Source organism: Schistocerca gregaria, chromosome 5 (assembly GCF_023897955.1).
Source record: "Schistocerca gregaria isolate iqSchGreg1 chromosome 5, iqSchGreg1.2, whole genome shotgun sequence".
Classification (NCBI taxonomy): domain Eukaryota; kingdom Metazoa; phylum Arthropoda; class Insecta; order Orthoptera; family Acrididae; genus Schistocerca; species Schistocerca gregaria.
Genome location: NC_064924.1, coordinates 89,539,756 through 89,558,642, shown reverse-complemented (window position 1 = coordinate 89,558,642; position 18,887 = coordinate 89,539,756). Strand labels below are relative to the sequence as shown.

Here is an 18,887-nt window from a genome sequence, read left to right as displayed (position 1 = left end):
ACGATGGCACTGAAAAATTCGCTCGCAGGCGTTTAACTATAACTCTGTCCGTTCACACCGCACAATAAGTGTGGTGGCCAACACAGTGAACAACGCTTAATCGCGAGGACTCAGTGTAGAGTCGCACTTCGATTCGCTCTCGACACAGGTGTTCTCCCAGTGAAGTACTCAGGAGAGACCTGTTCCTCGCTGTTTGAGTACATGTACGAGTTCACACGCTCTCATTTCGTGCTCTCGCTCCAAGAGCGACAACGGAACGGCCCCTCTTCACGCCAGATGTGAAGGGGTATATCTTTCGGTCTCTCCCATTACTGCTTCAGCTCAAGGCGTCAGAAATATCGTCTGCCAATCAGCATTGCTCTTCTAAAACGGGAGAATGACGTTTCATTTAAGGCGGCAAATCTGGAAACCTGTAGTATCGCCGTTTGGCGTTTGTTGTCTCCCTGTAAAAATCTCTGAAACTGCATGCTATGTTAAAGAATGCGTAGGCTGGCCACTCCCACACAATGTAGCGGAATTTGCTTTTAAGCCGAACATGCCGTCGTTCCTCCTTTCACTCGGGCAAGTGCTGTCTGCTCTATGGGCGGTCACCGGCCGACATAGACAGGCTGGGTCGTCCTCTGAAGGGACTGGCCCCCTGGCGTGCGGTCTGCCTCCTCGAACTAATGGCTCCTGTGACCGCCGTGTCTGGAATGTATGAGTGTACGCGAGCCTCGAGTATTTCAACCACGGTGCTCTTACTTGTTATTTGCATATCGTTTACATGAATACATATAACATTGACTTTATCTTGTCGAGTTTGTATTCGAATGAAGCGTCTTGATGTGCGGAATATAATTGTGAGGGCGGAATATGTCAGGAGACCACGACGTCTTACAGCATGGACGTGAACAAATTTGCAGTTCATTGCGCTATGTCAGCAGAGAGGGCTAAGGAATGAGTAATGAGAATGTGCTGCATTGCGTTAAGTGCAAATGATTTTTGCAGATAGAGTTTTCGTTCAGGATTGTACTGAGGGTACCAGTGATGGGAAGCCAGCGGTGTTGGTACCGGCAGGGGGGAGTCTAGCGGCAGGGTTTTGATACCACCTGCGGGCCTCCTGGAGTGGCCGAGCGGTTCTAGGCGCTTCAGTCTGGAACCGCGCTGCTCCTACGGTCATAGTTTCCAATGCTGCCTCGCGCATGGATGTGTGTGATGTTCTTAGGTCAGTTAGGTTTAAGTAGTCCTAACTTCTAGGGGACTGATGACCTCAGAAGTTAAGTCCCATAGTGCTCAGAGCCATCTGAACCATTTGAAACGCCCTCGGTATTTCCGGCTGAATACTGTGAGGCAAGCAGAACGTCTCCCTAAACTGATTTACGCAGGGAGACGCTGTTTTCCCCTCGGCCGTCTGGTCCTGGGCTCACAAAAGCATAGCGGGCGACATTACCAAGAAGGAATGTAACTCCGCGAATACCCCACCCCATATTTTTTCAACGTGGACAGAGGAATGGAATGTATCCGTCTAGATGACAGCGCCAAGGAAGTGTCTGGAAAGTTATTCAGACGAGCGGCGATTCCCACAGGCTACCGCGATTTGCCAGATCGACGTGACGTAAGCGGTTTTTCCCGCGAATTCACAATCGAGCGGAAGTAGAGCTCATTGGTGGAAAATTTGTTAAAATGTTTGGATTGGACAGCCACACCAGCGGGGCGGCACGCCGCACTAGGGTTTTGTTAGAAAGGACTTTTGTTTCAGCGTCCATCCGACAAGGAAGCAGCATTCTGTAGTGGGCGATAGAGAGTGATTGTGGAACAGTAGTGTACCTTATCCGGAACTCCGGATAATTTCACGGGATTGTGTCGTGTATGCACGCTGCTGTGGTTGCAAAGACATCACACCTTATCGCCATAACAACACGACGAGAACATCCGGCTGGGGACCCTGTTGTGGAGCAGAACAGCAGAATAGGTAAGACACACAGCGCAACTGCAGGCCGTGGCACGTGCAGCCTTGCAGTTCATAGAAGTTAAACTGGTGGCCACTGGCCATTGAGCATCGCAGAACATTCTCGCATTATTTCTGTCGTTAGATGCAGGCGGAAAGTATGTGGCTTTGAATCTTGTGCTCTCATTCAGTTAAGGGGAGGTTTACTATCTTTTGGGTCAAAAAATCGATTTTTTTACTAAGAATTGCATTTTTGGATCCATAAAAATGTTTAGAATCCACCTCTGAAATGGTTTTTCCGAATACGGAACGGAAATGTTTGTTATTCGCGGTTGAACTAAAAAATGCACCTGCATGAAATCGGCCTCCTTCACGCACCAGTTTTTTTTTCTTTCGGAGGACGAGTTATTGTATCAGTGCTTGGAAGGAAACACACAAAATTCAAATGAAAGTTTGAAAGCGTGTGTTTGGAAGTTAGCTCCAAGCATTTTCATTCTGGTGCGAAGACTGGAGATTGCGACTTTCCTGGCACTGAGTAGCTTCAAGGAAGGGTATTCAGCAATTCTGAAGACCATGGCAACGATGGGCGTCGCCCTGGGACTCTATTGTACGCAGTTCGCCAAGCATTCGGACGACCACCGGATTCGAGCGGCCGAAAACCGTTTGTCACCGGCCGTACGAGCGGCTCTGGAGCAGCGCAGGATGGCCCAGGTCGAACAGAACGCCCTCTGTGAGGAAGAGGAAGGACTACTTTATGGACTCGGAATAGCACACTGAACGTACGTTGTATAATACTGCATTTATACGTAGTCAAAACTTAAAACGCGTTTTTCTCGAAATGGGGTTATCTTTATCGTGCGGTATGGTAACTTTAAATCTACAGAGTCTATTGGCATGATTCTTTGTTTCCGACGAAGCTAACTAAATTGTCTAGGAGTTGTACCACTTTATTCCGATCCATCAACTATAAATATTTTTTCTTGGCCGACGAAGTCGAAAAATCAATGAAAAACCCTATTTTTTCCAAATGGCCGCCATTTTGTTTCCTATGGTCCAAATACCTTAAGCGTGGTACAACTCCTAAAGAAACGTATATACTTCGCTAACGTATACTCAATGTTGATTTCGCACGAACCGACTGACCTGTGACATACCGCGCGTGGAGGTCTACATCGAAATTTTCTTTCGTTTTGACGGCACTTCCGCCTTTGCTCTTCGACATTTCCGGTCGAAAAAATTCCAGTGTGCAGAGGCAATACCAATAAACATTTTGACCAAATTTGACATTGATATCTATAACACATCCAGAAAACAAAATTCTCAAAGAACACGCTTTTTTCGGGCCAAAGATAGTAAACCTCCCATTAAGGGGAAGTGCCAACCCCATCGCTAGGTTTTCTAGTTGTAGGTTTGTATTACACTCCCTTCCCCTTATTAAGTTTCTAATCTTTGCAAGCTGTACCTCGTTAATGCGAAAATTCTCATATGGAATAATTCTGATTATCTTTCCCGATATTTCAGACTACCTACATTGACATACCAACCCTATCCTACAACCCAGTCAAAAATTTTAGTAGGGTTAACATGATGTTAATGATTTACATCCGTCACTACTTTGAGATCTCATCTAATCCGATTCTTCAACAGAGGCGTATATTGCATAGTCAGATGTCATTACATGGACGAGAATCATGTTGGGGAAATTTATAATAGAATTCCGAGTTCAGCAGATAATTCATATGCATATCGCCTGAAGGTAGCAAAGGAAACTAGGGGTCGTTTCCCACGTTTGGGAAGACTTCAAGGGAACTGGTAGACTGAAAATATCTACACGTAGACGCTAAGTCAACATAGTGTATATTGGTGTTGTGGGTGGTGGACGCAGAGACGAAGGTTCTGTTATAGCTGCACACACAGTCTCTTCTGTAGTTCGGGAGTATTCTCGGTCCTACTAAAAAGAACCGTCGGAACCAGATGCTTGGAGGTCAGCTTCTTTTTCTACGCAAGACCGTTCAAAATAACCGGTTTCCGTTTTTTTATTCCTATTATTTCCTGTAATAAACGTAGAAATCCAACCAAGATTGAAAAATTTTGACTACTCACTTTCAAGATATATAGAATCAAAATATTAAGTAGGAAAATGGTTCAAATGGCTCTAAGCACTATGGGACTTAATATCTGAGGTCATCAGTGCCCTAGACTTAGATCTGCTTAAACCTAACTAACCTAAGGACATCACACACATCCATGTGCGAGGCAGCATTGGAACCTACGACCGTAGGAGCAGCGCGTTTCCGGACTGAAGCGCCTAGAATCGCTCGGCCACAGCGGCAGGCAAAAAATAGGCAAATAAAAGGGAACTCAGTCTGTTCATCGTCCGTTTCTTTGCTCGAAAAGTGGAAGTGGTTGAAACTATGTAAAATTACCAATATTCTCCTACTGATTCTATTTTTTTGAAGCTCTGCTCAACTAAGCATGTTGTAATCGGGAGTCATACAGATATTTGGGCATTTCGAATGGTCGGCAATAAAAGACAAAAACTGAGGCTGAAGAACTTTATTTTACGTGTCAGTTTGTCCGTTGTCAAGGGCTACGAGCAGATAAAGGCATTTTATAAACGCACAGGCAGGAGATCAATTACATTACATTTTCATTGTATATCATGAATGAAGTCTTGTCAAGTTTTCAATTTTTACTGTTACCGTAATTTCCTTCCTCTTTTGTTATTTCATGGATAGGAGAGATAATACTTTGACCTTTCAAAGCAAATGAAGCATTATACTTCATTGCCATATCATATCGTAAAAATACTTACAGGGTAGGCTTGTTGCTATTCTGCAATACAACGGATGTCCGGCTAAGACAAGGAGAAACTACGGCAACAGGGACATTACTGTTTCAGCAATGCTGAACCAATTATTATGCCATGTGTCTGTTGCTCGTTTCTGTTGGCATTGCTATTACAATAGCACTGATAGCTTTTTCCCATTTTCTATAATAACGTAATACTTCAAACCACTGCACATTTTACGAATAAAAATTACTCCTTTTTTAATAAAAAGTTTAATTCAAAAACGAAAAAAATTAGCTCTGTTGCTATAGCTAATTGATATTTTGTTTTTTACTCTGTTATTAGTAAAAAATAAAACACACCTGTCATAACCGAGATCAAACAAATACTGGAAAATACCGGTTATTCAGAACTGAAATACCAGTTTTAACCGGTCTGTTTTTCTCATCACTAAAACACGAGATGACAGGCAAGCGACATGGAGCCTCGTAGGAGGTGCTGCTCGTGGCGTATACAAGGCAGTAAAAATTTTCTATTAAGGCGGCCCACAAACCCCTCACTGTGACTATGTAAATGTCCGCAAGAGGAGAGACAAAAGTTTTTTGTTAGACAGATCCTCACTTTAATAAACAAATATAGTTCCAATAATGTATTCTGAAAACAAACATGTTCTCCTTTCTGAGAAGTAAGGAGAGGTAAGTAAAAAAATGACGAGAATGAAAGTGAGGGTCGGCCACCATCAGACCAATAGCTGGCCGCGGTGTGTGTGTGTGTGTGTGTGTGTGTGTGTGTGTGTGTGTGCATCCCTGGTCTATAACCTAGAGAACTACCGACATTTGAGACTGCGTTCTTGCACAACTTGTACAGACAGTAAACCAACGATTCTTTAAAGAATCTGATTCATGTGTAAAACACCTTATAAGCTGTATTCATCAAAATCGGACGATGCAAAAATGCATGTATGTTGCATATCTCCTCCGAAACGACTCGACCGACATCAACCAAACTTGGTACACATATCTCTTACTGCCTCGAAGGAATCGCTGTGGGTGGAAGAACAACTTAACTGTCAAAGAGGGGGGGGGGGGGGGTTGAAAAGAAGTTAGACCAAGTCACGCGAACATGTAAATTTCATTTACCGAGAATTCAATAACGAGAGCACTTAATGAGCTGCAACAAACTTTACAAAAAATTTCAAACCTCTAAGAACCTTTTTCTCTCTGACATCCCGCTACCCTTGCACATAATGATGAAAGGAAAATATGATTATTGCTTCCAACATTTTTGCTGTTAATTTTAGTCAGGAATGACGTTCTAATTTATTACTTCTTTCCTACGAAGGGAATTATTAATAATTTTAATTAAAGTGTGTCTTAATCGTAAGGGTTTATTCATTAGTAAAATTATCTGCTGTATTCATGACACGTTTTACAAACAGTGCTGTCATATACCACTGGATGTACCTGCGAAATGATATCAATGGGATAAATTCTAATGTCCGATTCCATTCGTCGGCTTTGAACAATCACGTCATACCTAAGGCAAAGACGGGTATAGGCAATCTATGAAAGCAACGGATCATGTTCGTAAACATACGAATGTAGCACACGATAAAATTACAGTCATTTAGTTATGAATTGAATCGAAACAAACTGAAGATAACAAAATAATTAGGAACAAAAATTAAAAACAAATTTTCATGTCTGGTAAGAAGTATTCTCGTAATTTACGCGACTAGAAAGGCACAGAGAACCTTTAATTTGCATTACAGTAAAGCGCAAGCTGTTATAAAATACCGTTAATTTTATATTAATTATTGAATCTAACTGGAGAAGTGCAGGAAAGTGGGAGTTTTGGGCGGGGAGAAACTAAAATGTGTCAGAAGAACTGGAAGATTATAGGAATGACAACAAATCCGAAAGAGTAGCATAAAATGTGGAGAAACCGACACACTAAATTCTAAAAGAAAAGCCAGTACATGATAAACGAATATCTACAAAAAATAAACAATATTGGAATTGACAACTAGAATTAATATATGTAGGTAAATTCCAGTTACAGATTCCAACCACTCCATGATTCATATGTAAATTATTTTTGCAGTTGTATGCACTGAAACGTAATACCATTTCTACATCTTTAATTGCTCTCTAAGACTTCTGTGGTGTATAACAAAAATGGAATCGGTAACTAGAACTGACCTATATTGGTCAATTATAGCTACCGATTCCAATATTAGTAACTTCTTTGCAGTAGTTCAGAGTGCAATTACAAGTGCAGAAATCATATTAGCCTACATTTTAGTGCACACACATGCTGAAAAAACGATCTAATTAATGAAGCATCGAATGGCTGGAATCGGTAACTAGAATTGATCTATGCAGGAGGTCAATTCTAGTTACCGATTCCAACTTTTGGATGGATCATAATTTTAGACATTTTTGTAGTAAATCTATGGACTATGTTTTTGTAGGATTTCTAGATTTATTATTGGTCTCAGAAGTACTACGGAAAACTAATAAGTATTGTAGGTACAGCTTTGAAACTTTTTTCATAGTAATGAAGATAGTAATACTATATGTAGAAATCCTATAACACTTTAGTGCACATACTTGTTAGAACAAATATGCTCGAGCAAATACGTTTATGCCTCATCAGTTTGGCTTTCATTTTATATACTGGCACATAGAAGTACTGGTATGTGATTTTAGAGGAACAATAAGTTCTACAGTGCTGTTGTATTCTTCAACCCCAGTTTTGGAAAAAATTGTTCTTCAGTTGATCTACAAATGACCTCACACGGAACTTGACATAATTAATGTCCCTCGGTAACAAATTTGCTTTGTTATTCGCATGTAAATACCTCCTCCACTCGTAGAATCGACGGAGTGGCATCAGGTCTGCTATCTTATTATATGTTGTGTCATTTGCCCCATACATTTTCTAACTGAGAACAGTCACGATATCACTTAGTAAATGAATGCCGATGAACTGTTTCATTTCTTCGGCAGTAACATTTATATTTTGGCTTAACACTTGAGTTGAGTATAGATTAGTCTGTGTAACTAAGCTGTCAACTATAGTCTCGTCAATAAAACTTTAAAAATATTTGAGGGGGTGTACGTTCTTCATTTGGTGGATCTGAAAACTGCACAGCACATTGAACATACGTAGCCTGCAGACCCTAGCATACCCACGTATAGCTTGCGCAATTTGCATTTACTGCTCATAAAGTTTCACGCCGTGACAGCTAGGGGAGTTACGTCATCAGTAAGAGGATCATGTAAACTGTTCCGCTTCTGTCTGCTGAGGCAATGCTTACTGCACTGATGGATCATCGTCAATTTCATCATCAGAAGTAATTTCGTTGTCTGATATTTCAGATTTATCACCTCGCAGAAGAAGAAGAAGAAGAATTTCATCGTTCCATAGAACTTCATGTGTTCCACAGTTAACCTATGAAGAAAATATGTTGCAATAATGAAAACTACGAAATATTGTATAGACCAAACACAGTACACTCATGATTCAAATTCAGTTTTGCGTATCTCATACATACTAATGCATCAATGACTCCAAATGGCGTCAGTAGAAATTACGTAATAATTGCTGAAAAAAAGCATACATAACTGAATTGTAAACTTACCGTAATTATTTCCCTTCCCCCTGAGGAAGTAGATAAAGCAGGTTCCATAGCACAGACTTTTATTATACACACAAAAAACAAAACACAATACACACTGTTCACAAAGGGTGGCATTCATCTCACGCTAGATGAGGAGAGCCCTACGTCATAGTGACGTAACGCTACATCATCGTGACGTAAATAAGCCTAAATCGACTGCATGAACATGTATATCGATCTTTGCACTTGTACCAAAGAGGCTGCACTGTAACGTGAAGCTAAATGTAAATACATGTGTAGAAACGAAGTTGCAGCAGTTGTGTGGTATGTTCAGCCCAATTGAATTAGTTATTAAGCTGGAATCCTAACAATTTTGGATGTTGTTGTGTGTTTCTTGAACATAATGAATGTCTGAACGAAGGAACCATAACAAAAGAAAAAAAGAAACGCTTGCAGTAATTTTTTTAAAATCTGATGAATCGTCCATAAATCATGTGGGCAGAATCGTGAAATAATTGAAGTTGTAACCCAAAGAATTTGGGATGTTATTGGGTATTTCATGAACGTAACGAAAGTCAAAAAAAGCTTGTAGTCATTTTTAAAAAATTCCATTAATCGTGCATGATTGCGTCGGCAGAAACGTGACATAATTAATTATTAAGCTGTAATTCCAAGAATGTGGGTTGTTATTGTGTGTTTCATGAACATAACGAATATCTGAATGAAGGATCCATAACAATAACGGAAGTCAAAGAAAGCGAGTAGTCATTTTAAAAAAATCCGATTAATTGTGCATAAATCATGTGGACAGAAACGTGAAATAGGGAGAATTAAACTGTTTCGCATTTTTTATAAAAGCCAATGGATTGTACATAATTATTCTGAGCAGAAACGTTAAACCGAGAAATTAATGTGGCTCCAAAGATAATTACGAATGTTGCTGGAATTTTAATTTTGCCTTTATATTGGAGATCAATTTAGAAAATTTTGCTCTTCAGAAATAAATTATTGCTGATAATTATAATGTATAATGGAACCTGTTTATAGCACATGTCATTATTTTTCCTTATACGCTATATACTGTGAAAAAACAATGATATTTCGTCTATAATTGTTACTCATATTTTAATACTTACGCAGTATCAGCTATAAATTAAGTAAGTTTCCTAGTAGTTGCCAAACGATGTTGAACACTGACTGCTGTCTCAATGGGTGAGCTACTTGACAAAATAACCTCAACAGCCCACAGTTTTTAGCAGCACTAAGTGATGTTTCATATGCGATGGTGGAATACTGTGTTCGTTTATTCCTTCAATAGACATGGTATAAATTTTGGGGGTGTTTGGCATGATTACTATAGCTATTTCCATATTGCCTAAGAGTCATACAAAAAGTAGCTGAAAATGGCAACAGCACTCACTGCTTTCAGTTGCTTAAAATGCTGGTAAATGTGACTTGCATGTCATTTTTTTTCCACAGTATACAACGTATGAAGACAAATAATTACATTTGATAAAACATGTCAGTACATTATAATCATCAGCAATAATTTATTTCTGAAGAGCAAAAGATTCTGTGCTGATATACAGCATGAAGGCAAAATTAAAATTCCAGCAACATTCGGAATTATCTTTGGAACCACATTAATTTCTCAGTTTAACGTTTCTACCCAGAAGAATTATATACAATCCATTGGCTTTTATAAAAATAGGGAACACTTTAATTTCTCTCTATTTCACGCTTCTATCCACATGATTCATGCACAATTAATCAGATTTTTTTAAAAAATGACTATACGCTACTTATGACTTTCGTTATTGTTATGGTTCCTTCGTTCAGGCATCATTACATCGAGAAACACACTGTAACATAAAAAATTGTTGAGATTACAGCTTAATAAGTAATTCAACTGGGATGAGCATACCAGACAACTGCTGTCACTTTATGCACATGTATTTACATTCAGCTCTCACGTTACAGTGCAGCCCAGAGGCTGCAAAGACCTATACACTTACTCATGTAGTCGATTTAGGTTTATATACGTCACGATGACGTAGCGTTACGTCACTATGACGTAGGGCTCTCCCCACCTAGCGTGAGATGAATGCTACCCCTTCACAAACAAATTCAGTAGCACAACTCACGATGCTTCTTTGTTCTGTACACCAAACAAACGACCAAAAGTCATTGTGATATTTCATCATCATCGGAACGGGGGTGAAGCTGATTCCTGCACGTGGTGCCCCTGCATAGGTATCTGAAATAGGTACTGAATTGAACATCAGCATTCCAGAAGCACTTATGAGTTCAAACAAGATACGTTTAAACAAACGGTTCTTTTTAGAACTTGTTCTGACAGTTATTTCAGTAAATATTGAAGGCATGTCACGACCTAAGCAACAGCTGCTTCAAGAACTGTGCCGTGAACGGAAGTGTGATGTACTGTGCACACAAGAAACCCACAGAGATACCCAGCAAAGACGACCGAAAATACCTGGTTGGCAGCTAGCTGCAGAAATACCTCATGCTAAATATGGAAGTGCTATTTTCGTCAAGCCTGAAATCCAAGTCTTGAGTGCCTATTGCACACATGATAATAACATCGAGATCATCACCTTGGAACTCAGCAACTGTGTGATAAAGTCAGTGTACAAGCCTCCTTCCGAAAACTTCTCCTTCGTTCCTCCTAAAAACTTTGACTCACGGAAGATATCTGTGGTAATAGGGGATTTTAATAGCCACAGCCATACCTGGGGATACACCTGAGAAGATGAAAATGAAGAAGCCGTTATATCTTGGGCGGAAACTACTCCCTCTCCCTCATTCATGATAGTAAACTTCCTCCATCCTTTGACAGTGGAAGGTGGCAACGAGGGTACAACCCTGACGTCTTATTTTTGAGTGAAAATGCAGCCCAACAGTGCCACAAATCAGTGTGTCATCCCATACCTAACACACAACATAGACCAATAATGTGCCGATTTCTTCCTATCGTAAGACCCCGAGAAATTGGTTTTAGACGAAGGTATAATTTTAAGAAGGCAGATTGGCCAAAACTTTCTAAAATGCTGGACGATAAAGTTCAAACAATTAAGCCTGTGCCTGAAGAGTATGAACACTTTGTTGAGCTTGTTAAATTCTGCTCGCGAGCATGTATCCCAAGAGGCTGCAAGACAAACTACCTGCAGGGCGTAACTTCAGAAACAGCTACACTGCTCGAGGAGTATTATACCCAATACTCTGAAAACCCATTCAGTGAGGAAACCTCCCAAATAGCTAGATCTGTCCTCTCCTCAATCTCCGAGGCAAAGAGAAGACAGTGGGAGAAACTGATGGAAGACTGTGATATGAGTAGCAATAGTCAAGAGGCCTGGAGGCTTCTAAAACGCTTGAATAATGACCCTTCACAGGCGAATATGCATGCGAATGTCCAAGCTGATCAAATTGCACACCAACTCGTACACAATGGGAAACCACCTTATTCAGCCAGGCCTGGTAAGAAGACATGTGGGAGACGACCTGACCAAGAAACCAATACTCTGCTTCAACCATTTACCCAGACTGAGGTGGATCTCGCTCTGAGTAAGTGCAAAAATGGGAAAGCGGCAGGCCTCGATGATATAAGAGTTGAGCAGATAAAGAACTTTGGGCCGCTAACAAAAGCATGGCTGAGAGACCTAATGAACAACTGTGTCCAATCCTGCAAGATTCCTAAAATCTGGAGGAAAGCCAAAGTTGTAGCTATCCGCAAGCCAGGCAAGGACCAAAATGATCCTAAAAGCTACCGCCCTATATCTCTCCTATGTCATCTGTATAAACTCCTTGAAAGACTCATACTACACCGACTAACGGAGAAGCTAGAGACAATATACATCCCACAGCAGGCTAGATTTAGACAGGGAAGCAGCTGCACATTTCAAGTGTTGAAACTAACACAGCACATCGAAGATGGTTTTGAAAGGGAAGAGATAACAGGAGCTGTATTTATAGATCTAACAGCAGCTTATGACACCGTTAATCATAGAAGACTTCTAATGAAGCTGTACAATGCCACTAGAGACTACCAGCTAACCTGCTTCATAAGGAATCTTCTTGAAAATAGAAGATTTTTTGTTGAATTCCAGGGCAAGAGAAGCAGATGTAGATCACAGAAAAACGGATTACCCCAGGGAAGTGTGCTTGCTCCAGCTTCGTTTAACATCTACACCAATGATCAACCACTACCTGAAGGAACACAGAGCTTCATCTATGCAGATGATTGTCCTATCACCGCCCAAGCCCGCTGCTTTGAAACTGTTGAAGAGAATCTGTCCGAAGCAGCTTACTACAGGGAAAATCAGTGAGACCAAATCCTGGAAAAACACAAACTTGCGCTTTCCATCTTAAAAACCGACAGGCAGCTAGAGCCCTCAAAATCACCTGGGAGGAAACATCACTAGAACACTGTACGTATCCCAAATACCTAGGGGTCACCCTTGACCGTGCATTAACATACAAGAGGCACTGCCTAAATACCAAGCAAAAAGTGGCACCCAGGAACAATATCATCAGAAAGCTAACAGGCACAACGTGAGGAGCACACGCCAACACTGTGAGAACCTCTTCCCTTGCGTTGTATTACTCTGCCGGAGAATACACAAGCCCAGTGTGGTTTAATTCTTGCCATGCCAAAACAGTAGATGTTGCTCTTAATGATACTTGTCGTATCATCACCGGGTGCCTGAAGCCTACTCCTCTGGATAAACTGTACAGCCTCGCGGGAATTGCACCCCCCGACATCCGCCGGGAGGTAGCAGCAAAAAGCGAGAAGGAAAAATCAGAAACTTCTGCAGCTCACCCCCTATATGGCTATCAGCCAGAAAACCCACGACTAAAATCCATAAAGAGCTTCCTCAGATGTACCGAGGCTCTAGTTGGGGCACCACAGCAATGCCGAATCGAACTATGGCGTGCAAGGCTTACCAGTACTGTGGGATGGATTACACCAAGCGAAAGACTACCACCCGGCAACACAGAGAGTTGGAGTACATGGAGATCCCTCAACAGACTACGCTCGGGTGTCACGAAATGTAAGAGTAATCTGACCAAATGGGGTTTCCTAGAGGAGCCGACACTCTGCGAGTGTGGAGCAACGCAGACTACCTTCCACCTGCTCCAGTGTACCCAATGTCCAGCAACATGCACAGCAGAAGACCTGCTACACGCAACGCCAAATGCAATAGAGGTCGCTAACTTCTGGGCGGCAAAAGTGTAAATAATTATCTTGTAAATGTATCTACAAACAACATGTAAATAGTCTACATTATTTTATATATTGTAAATGCTTCTGACACGAATAAATAAATAATCATCGGAACTATTCGAAGCGATGCCAAACGACATCGCTGAAACATTTGATAGCTCAAAGACGGCAGAAATACTCAACGATGCCGTTTGGAATCCATTCGCAGAAAGGGTTACATGTTTTTAAATTCAAATGATGGTCACATACATTACTTCCATAACGGCGTAAACCAATATTTCACCGCAAAAACGCAATTATATTCATTTTTACCAAGCATAAGTATTACAAAGGGTAACAGAGATGCTTGTGACCTATCAAGTTCTTGTGACTGACGGTCTGGCAACAGCACACTAACTGCCACCTGTCAGTACGTCTTACCAGAGCTATAGCAGGATACGCAGATGCAAATGCAGAGGATGTTAATTTTCGCAAAAATGGTTTTGTACTGATTGATTTCAGAAGTGTAAAGGTATGCTGTTGCTGCATTGCTTCCTCGCTCTTAAATTATTATAATTTATTGATTCGGGTTGGTCAGCTTGATTGTCGTGATGAGATTTAAAAAATTATCCGCTCACTTGGCTTGGTCTCAGAGTTATAGAATTCATCCTCATTTACCATTTCATTAACGAATTACTTGTTAGAGGTATATTTTTTCATAAGAAGTTAATTTTGTAGAGGTTGTTGTAATAGTTACAAGTATGTTTCACAATTCGGTTTATAAATGTTAATCTCTTATACACCATTTAGTAACCTCAGTTTCTTTCTCCGTCCCCTTACTAAAGTTTTATTTTGCAATCATGTCACCGCACATAACACAGTGGCTGAAGCTTAAAGTATGCTGTTCTTAGCATGATTGCGTTTCCTTGCACTGCGCTTGGGGAATGTTTATTTTAGTGGTTTCTGCTGCGCTGCATTTTAACGTTCACTATTTTAGAGGTGTACCGAGTTTGCATTGCCACAAGGAAAACTACAAAAAATTGTTAGTGCCAGTTTAACCTCACGTATTATTTACAGTCAAACATAAAATTTCAAAATTATCGTCAGATTCAGTTCAATTAAAGTTTAATTCAGATCTCATTTCTGCGTCAGGTACTCTTATTTGTACAGAACAGTGTTACATCTTCGCGTGTCTACAATTTAATGTTCGGAATTTTACTTGGTCAATTTTGTTACGTAAATTTATACAGCATTTTCACAAAAGCATTTTAGACATTTATTCTTTCAAAGTACCATTTGTAAATTTGTGCAGGATTTTTACTCCGTACTGTGTGTTAGAATTGCAAGAAACGTACTTCCTTAATAAACAGTTTTAAGTTTTCTCACTATATTTAGTAAAAGTTAATTGTAATACTACACAAATTCTGGCGGATTTGGCAATTCTTTCCATCAGATAACTTTTACATGAGAACACCTCTTGCACTGTCCAATTGTCAGAACGTTCACATTATGTTATGCACACACACATGAAAGTTACGACTGGGAGGACACTATACAAAACAAAACAAACTAAATAGTTACAACTGGTCTCTAAGCTAAGCGCAGATTTGGGTATGCAATAGATCGTTTAGTTTTAGATGTATTATCAGGATCCTCTGGCATTTACAGTAAGTGACCTTAAGGAAACAAATTTGCAATCGTGGCGCATTTACTTGTCACATATAATTTCTCTACACATATTACGTTTGGAAACTTAGCAACGTACATGGAAAACATACAGAGACTGTTTGCTTGAAACTTATTTCTTACCATGTCAGTGTAATGTTATCTTAGTGTCAGAGAGATATATTGATAAATTTGTTACAAGTGATCGTTGTCCTATAGCGTAGAATACTTCTCAAATATTACCTCAATAGTTGTCTCACTATCACATGTATATTAAGTTTGACGGAGCACAAGCTGAGTATATTCTTCTGAAATCATTCTACTTTGTGATAGTGGCACACTGCTGTTGACCTGATGGTGTCCTGTTCACCTCTATTCCCTCATTACAACTCCCCTCCCTGTCCACCAATTACCATCCGAGAACAACTGCCAAAATACCGGGAACTACAAAACAAAACACTCTTCCCAGAACACGAAGTCATGATCTCTTGGGCCGGAAATCAGAATGTAAGACGTGTTGCACGATGTACATTGGTCTGCTACTCTTCCAGTCCCTGATGCATGGCGAACAGTATACTCTCAGAACTAGCGTAGGGTGAGGTACACCACAGGTCGTAGTTCTACTTACAGATGCTGCTTGGTGTACGAGACCTCAGGTCCCATGGGATCCCTGTTCGTCAGTATCTCAGGAAACTTGTTCCTCAGTGAGAAATAGGCGTCCAACGCCAGCTTAACCCGTTCTCTGCTGCACTTGCAGTCGATATACGTCCGTTCGATGCGCGCGTCATCTGGAACACATGTCAAAGAAGTTACACGAGGGTAGTCATAAGGCTTTACTTATCACCTCAAGCAAGTGAAGTTGCGCAATTAATCTTTTGTTTATTCTTCTCTGTAGCCCTGCTATTAGAGTCGCGCTCTAACAAATCTACAATTTGGTATGTTTCGTACACTACATAAATGTATTAAATGGTAGGATTACCCGTAATATTACTAGTATTGGTAGGGGAAAAATGTAAGTGAACATGTAAGAGAGAAATGAAATGATTGTGTGACTTTGATGGCCGGTAGGCGCTATCCGGGGAAGTTCGGCCGCCGAGTTGCAAGTCTTTTAAGAGGGAAACTGAGAACCGACGACTTCTCTTTCCTTTTTGTTCTCTTCGTATGATTGTTTTGTACATCATTAGAAATGCACATCATTCAGTGTTAGTCTATTGCTTGTTACACATCCTTACAGAATATAAATTGCATTTCATAACTAATGAAAATTAGTTGAGGGCGTAACTTCTGCGCTTTTACGTAACCATGCAAGTAGAGTTTACTTGCACAAACGTAAATAATGTGTATAATTATTGTTCTTATTTTGTACTCAATACGACGTTGTTCGTCTCGATCAAACGCAAGAGTTTCGAGTCACTATTGACAAATGCTAAAGTTTTATGTGAATAACAGAAACATGTTTTATACCAGTTCGACGAAGTAGTTAAGAGGTATTTGAAATATTGCTATTTTTCAGTTCTTTTATTTTACCTTACTGTTGAGTAACTTACGTTTTCTAGCGATATATGATAAACCTGTGTAGTTTCCTTTACTTTTACTACAGCATCCCACTGTTTCACTTTACAAATCAACAATTTTCGAATAAAACCTGAATTAAACTTTGACAATGCCAGTTTTGCTGTAAATACTGTTTATTTTTAAGTAATTGACTGAAGGATAACTATGTAAACACATAAAAAAAGTTTTGCATCACCTGAGTTCCGAGACTTCCGGAACATGTACAAAAAATTGGAAACTGAAAACTGCCAAGTTCGAGTTTGCTATAAATATAGGTAGGAGAATTGTAGGACAAAAATGTTTCGTAGATAATGCGGCCCTTTATACCCTGAAGGGCCAAAGAAACTGGTACACCAGCCTAGTATCGTGTGGGGCCCCCGAGGGCACGCAGAAGTGCCGCAACTGGACGCGGAATTGAAGTAGTGCTGGAGTTCATTGACACCATGAACCATGCAGGGCTGTCCATAAGTCCGTAGAGTACAAGGGGTTGGACATCTCTTATGAGCAGAACGTTGCAAGGCATCCCGGATACGCTCCATAATGCTTATGTCTGGGGAGCGGAAACGTTTAAATCAGAAGGGTGTTCCTGGAGCCAGTCTGTAGCAACTCTGGACATGTAGGGTGTCACATTGTCCTGCGGGAATTACCCAATTCCGCCGGAATGCGCAATGGGCATTAATGGATGCAGGTGATTAGACAGGATGCCTAAGTACGTGTTACCGGTCAGAGTCGTATCTAGAAGTATCAGGAGTCCCATATAACTCCAAATGCACACGCCTCAGAACATTGCAGAACCTCCACCAGTTTGAACAGTGCTGACATACAGGGTGCTTGGATTCATGCGGTTGTCTCCATATCCGTACACGTCCATCCGCTCGATACAATTTTAAACGAGACTCGTCCGAGCAGGCAACATGTCTTCAGTCATCGACAGGTCAATGTCGGTGCTGACGGGCCCAGTCGAAGGTGTAAAGTTTTGTGTTGTGCAACCATCAAGGGTACACGAGTGGGTCTTCGGCCCCAAAGCCCTTGTTGATGATGTTTCGTTGAATGGTTCGCATGCTGACGCTTGTTGATGGCTGAGCATTGAAATCTGCAGCAATTTGGGGAAGGGTTGCACTTGCGTCGCGTTGAACGATTCTCTTCAGTCGTCGTTGGTCCCAATCTTGCAGGATCTGTTTTCGGCCGCAGCGATGTCGGAAATTTGATGTTTTACTGGATTCCTGACATTTACGGTACACTCGTGAAATGGTCGTACGGGAAAATGTCACTTCATCACTTCCTCTGAGATGCTGTGTCTCATCGCTCGTGTGCCGACTATAACGCCTTGTTCAAACTCACTTCAGTCTTGGTAACCTACCATTGTAGTAGCAGTAACAGATCTTGTTGTCTTATATATGCGTTGCCGACCGCAGCGCCTTATTCTGCCTGCTTACGTATCTGTATTTGAATACGCATCCCTATACCTGCTTCTTTGGCTGTTCAAAGTATATCCTTACTCAGTTTCTAGATGGTCCACCGCTTCCGGGTTTTATGGGAATCTAGTAAGACACTGACAGCATAGGTAAAGTTGAGGTAATGTCCAATAGGTATGGAACACACCTAATGTACAGGTAACATGTGTACGATCTTAATTGACCAAAGCTACTAGGAAAGCTTTCTTACGACAGTCTACGGTAGCCCACGGTAGTTTTACAACTCTAAACCCAGCTGGTAGTGTTTGCTCACGAGACCCATTAAGTATTAGTTACCGGTGTCCACGTTGATGCCATGTTCCCTGACTTCCGGAGGGCGTTCGGTACAGTTCCGCACTATCGCCTAAGGAACAGAATACGAACTTAGGGAATATCAGACCGGCTGTGTTAATCGGACTGAAGAGTTCCTGGCAAACAGAAAGGACTATGTCATTCTCACTGGAGAGAAGTCTTCAAGCGCGCACCTGTACCCCAAGGGAGTGTTGTTGGACCAGTACTTCATCGGAAGTTCCATGAGGCTTCCTCCGGATGATGCTGAGTTTCACAGAGAAGTCGCATCGCTAGGAACTTGTAGCGGCATGCAGGAGGACTTGCAGAGGGATCACGCTTCGTGCAGAATTTGGCAGTTG

The 18,887-nt window shown here is 41.0% G+C and overlaps 1 protein-coding gene across 1 annotated transcript in view; it reads right to left on the bottom strand.

Moving 5' to 3' along the window:
* The window catches only part of LOC126273234 (uncharacterized), a 92,710-nt gene that overhangs the window by 27,635 nt on the left and 46,188 nt on the right, over positions 1-18,887 (bottom strand). Inside the window, exon 3 of the mRNA XM_049976777.1 lies at positions 15,858-16,017. Coding sequence (XP_049832734.1) covers positions 15,858-16,017 — 160 coding nt within the window. The remainder of the gene's footprint in view (positions 1-15,857; positions 16,018-18,887) is intronic.